The sequence below is a fragment of the Quercus suber genome, unplaced genomic scaffold, assembly GCF_002906115.3.
Source record: "Quercus suber isolate HL8 unplaced genomic scaffold, Cork oak 2.0 scaffold_320, whole genome shotgun sequence".
NCBI classification, from domain to species: domain Eukaryota; kingdom Viridiplantae; phylum Streptophyta; class Magnoliopsida; order Fagales; family Fagaceae; genus Quercus; species Quercus suber.
In genome coordinates, this window is record NW_027069774.1 from 655,855 (window position 1) to 659,713 (window position 3,859).

A 3,859-nucleotide genomic window follows, 5' to 3' on the forward strand; every position below is an offset into this window, starting at 1 on the left:
GCGTTTAGTGTGAGAAGTGAGTGAAAAAGGAAGGCACCAAAGAAAAGGAAAAAAAAAAGATGATCAAAGAGAGGGCGAAGGTGGAATTAAATTTGTATTTATCATCTGACGTGGTATCCTCATTATTCTCAACTGTCTCAATTACTCTTGCATTTATTTGTTTTTAATGGTCATTCAATCTAATATAGCCCCCCTTTTTTTCAATGCTCGAACTACCCAACCCAGCCCAACTCCTCTTTCGTAATTTACCTAATTACCCTTCTCTTTTCCCAAATTATAGTTCTTGCTTTCATAGTTTCACTCACTCCCATATTTTAAATTTACTTTGTGACCCACATAATTATGATGTTAATGGTAACATTTTTCATAAAGAAGTTGCTTAGTTTGTCCATTTGACATTGGATTATAAGTCAAATTTTAGTTTTTATGTATAAGTTTTTAAAACCTCACATTTTTTAAGTAAATTATACTTTAGCACACTTTCAGTAAAAAAATAAATAGATCATTCTCAAACGGATACTGTTGGATTAGACAAAGAAAATTGCCACAAGATAAGATTGTATTTTAAGTTTTGAGGGATCATTTGATAACAAAACCATCTCCATTACCATTTTATACCAGATTGTGGCTGGACTATTAGTATTAGGCAATGAAATGCGTTGGACTTTAATAGTGATAAATGTGTTATATTTTCACATGCCAAAGTTGGTTAAACCATCAAATCAATTCTAGTGAGCCTAACTTGGAGCTCACGTTTAGTTTTAACGGTGGTCTCATAGCCGTACGATCTTATCTTACTTAGATATGAGATATTTCATTGAATTGGCCCAATGATTTCATTAATGTACAACTTTAGAAAGCATCATATTTTAAAAATAAAATTATATTTTTTTACATAATATACAAAAATAAAATAATGAATATAATGGATTTACCCGTCGTGAATAGTGATTAATTTCTGGTTAAAAGTTTTGATGAAACATTGTTTAAAAAACAAAAAAAAAAAACCAATGAATATAATAAACTCATCCAAAGTTTTTGATGAAACATTGTTTAAAAAACAAAAAAAAAAAACCAATGAATATAATAAACTCATCCAAAGTCCAAACACACCAATGTGCAACACAGCCCCATTTGGGTTGGGCCAATAATTACTGAGTGGGCCCAAAGTCATTCCATTTACTTGAATTTGATTGTACACCTTCTGAACTTGTAGTACACTCCTGAAAAAAGAGGTTTTGTACAGAATCTACCGTGTGTACTAGAATTTACTGTTTACACCCATTTCTTTTTTCTTTTTTTTCTTTTTTGTTTGGGTGGAAAACTCGCCTAAACTTTATGTGGCATTTTTTTACCGGATATAAGAAAAAGAATAACATAACGAAAAAAATAAAAATTATGAGGGAAATGATAGTGAAGGCAAAATATTACCCAATATATTGATAAGGAAAATTTTGGGCAGTTACAGTTAAACCCGTTTACATAGTCTTCTGCTAAAGAGAGAAGAAAACTAAACCCAGAGAGAAACAGACACAACCAATCCATGCCCCTACCATGATCCTATGTGCCCAGATTGCTCATGTCCTATTTTCTATGATTAGCAAAGTAAGAAAAAAAATTAACAAAAAAACCACGAAAAGTGCTATCCGCGCTTCAATTTTTTTTTTAATTATTTTACTTTCTTCACACACAAGTAAAATCCCACGCAACAGTGTGGATTGAAGCTAAAAATGGAGCGCAAGAAATAGCAGAATTAGAAAAGGCCTACTCTCATTATTTTTTTTTTAGCTTTTCCTTGTCTTGATGTTGGGGCTGGTGGTGTTTGTGTCATGAAGAAAGTCAAGCAAAACGGTGCTCTTGCACTTGGGGCACTTGGGATCATCCTCTGAGAGCATAACATACATGAGGCATCGTGGACACCCAACTAGCACCATAGACGTGGCCTCAGGACTGGTCGAGTATCTCAGAGAATTATGATCTTGGTTCAGCTCTGATGACACACATGAGCTTGGTGGGGATGTTGGTGACACAGTGGCTGAACGGCTTGGTGATTCCACCCTTGGGTTTCGCCTTGGTGGTGAAAGGTTCAGCTTCAATTCCAGCTTTGGTCCGTTCCTCCTACTCATCTTGCTCTGTATAAATATATCTATGTTTGCCTAAAATAAGACAAAGAGAAACAAGTTGATTCAATAGCAAAACACCATGGAAAAACTTGGTTAAATTGCACCATACATGTGTTACAAAAAGGTGGTCACATGGTAATACATACCTCAAGGAAATTTGATGCCAAAAGCTAATAAGAGCTCTGCAAATTTAATATGGAAGGAGAGGAATAAGAGTATTAAGAGTGGGTGGAAACCGGCTAGATATGAAAGATGACTAGCTCCGGCACCATCAACAACATGGACTTTTTGTGTAGGTTGGTATAGACCACCAAGGCTCATTATATAGAAGGGAAATGAAGAGGAGGGAGGAGAGTGATATTGGATTACCTTTAAAGCTTAATTTAATTATGGGAGAGAGAGGTGGAAGGTACAGGTAGAGAGAAAAAAAGAGGAGAGAGAAAGAGAGTGAGTGTGGAATTGAATTGAATGGAATTGAAGTATTGGGTAGAAGAAGAGTGTAAATTGAAGGGGGCAGGGAAAATGTATTAATTGTTGGGAAAAAATCCCAAAGTATGCATGCAGTACAGGAAAGGAAAGGAGAGAGCTAGGGAAATTGCAGTAAATATTGCAATTACAAAGTGCAGCAAAGCTTTCAATTCAATTCATTCATTGCTTAGGGTAGTCGGTGTTTTAAGAGTTGTGTGATGAGACAGCAATACAGCGCCGGAAGGGAAAAAAAGAAAAAAGAGACCCAATGGCTTTTAAAGCTAAACCCTTGTTTAAAAACCCAACCCCACCTAGAAATTTAATGGAAGAATAGAAAACACCAGCCGTGTAAATGAAAACCATGGGAAATATGAAGGGTAACAGCTAAAGATGAGGTTGAATGTCCAACAGAATTCTGAACTTTTTATACCGAAAGTTACTGCAAATTTAATAGCACAACCTTCACATTACACAGTAGAAACTAAGAAAATTAATTTTTTTTTCTTTGAGAAGGAAGAAAATTAATTTCATCTGATAAAAAAAAAATTTTTGGAAACCTTCTATATCTCTCTCTCTCTCTATATATATATATTTCAATTTTAAAAATTGGGTAAATTTCTGAAACCTCTTTGTGGTTGCTTCATTTTGTGATCGGTTTTGGTCGGTTTGGGTGCGATCATACAATATAAGTAGTTTGGTGAACACTCATAGGTAACACTAATTACATTAATAGTTATATCAATTTATAAGTTTTTTTTTAATAGTAAATTTATAATAATTTTAACAATTTTCTAAATCCTTTTATCAGTTAAAAATTATTTTTTGAAACAGCTAATATAGTGCAACATGTTGATATATAGGTCTATAAATGTGTGAGACCTACCAAATGACAGGGGCATTGCATCAGCCCTTCTTACAAGATACTATTTTTTTCCTTATTAATTCACTTGAAAACTTGAAATCTTAATTGCAGCAATATTTATCCTATAGTTTTAAAATTATAATAACTAGAATCTTTAATGAGTGCTCATGGGCTCAAATGTAATATATAGTTTAGCCAAGATAGTTGTGGAGGAGGCTCACCGCTCTGTTTTATTGTAATTCTGCTTTTCAATTCATTATATATATATATATATATATATGATCCACACGTGAGACCATTGTGGGTAATATAAAAATGGCGTAAATGTACTTTTAGTCCCTATATTTTGAATTTTTTTCATTTTAGTCCATACATTTTATTTTTTCCACTTTTAGTCCCTAAAACC

At 33.6% G+C, this 3,859-nt stretch overlaps 1 protein-coding gene across 1 annotated transcript; it reads right to left on the reverse strand.

Annotated features, from left to right (window-relative positions):
• Positions 1-1,414: 1,414 nt before the first annotated feature.
• On the reverse strand, positions 1,415-2,926 carry LOC111998663 (protein GL2-INTERACTING REPRESSOR 1). The gene is made up of 2 exons (XM_065782905.1): positions 2,270-2,926; positions 1,415-2,156 (listed from the first exon to the last, which is right to left on the reverse strand). Exon 2 carries the CDS (start codon positions 2,124-2,126, stop codon positions 1,785-1,787), a length of 342 nt encoding a protein of 113 aa, XP_065638977.1. The 5' UTR covers positions 2,127-2,156; positions 2,270-2,926; the 3' UTR covers positions 1,415-1,784.
• Positions 2,927-3,859: the final 933 nt, after the last annotated feature.

Excerpts from the sequence above, each read along its gene's own strand:
- LOC111998663 (XM_065782905.1), bottom strand. The coding sequence starts at position 2,126 with ATGAGTAGGAGGAACGGACCAAAGCTGGAATTGAAGCTGAACCTTTCA.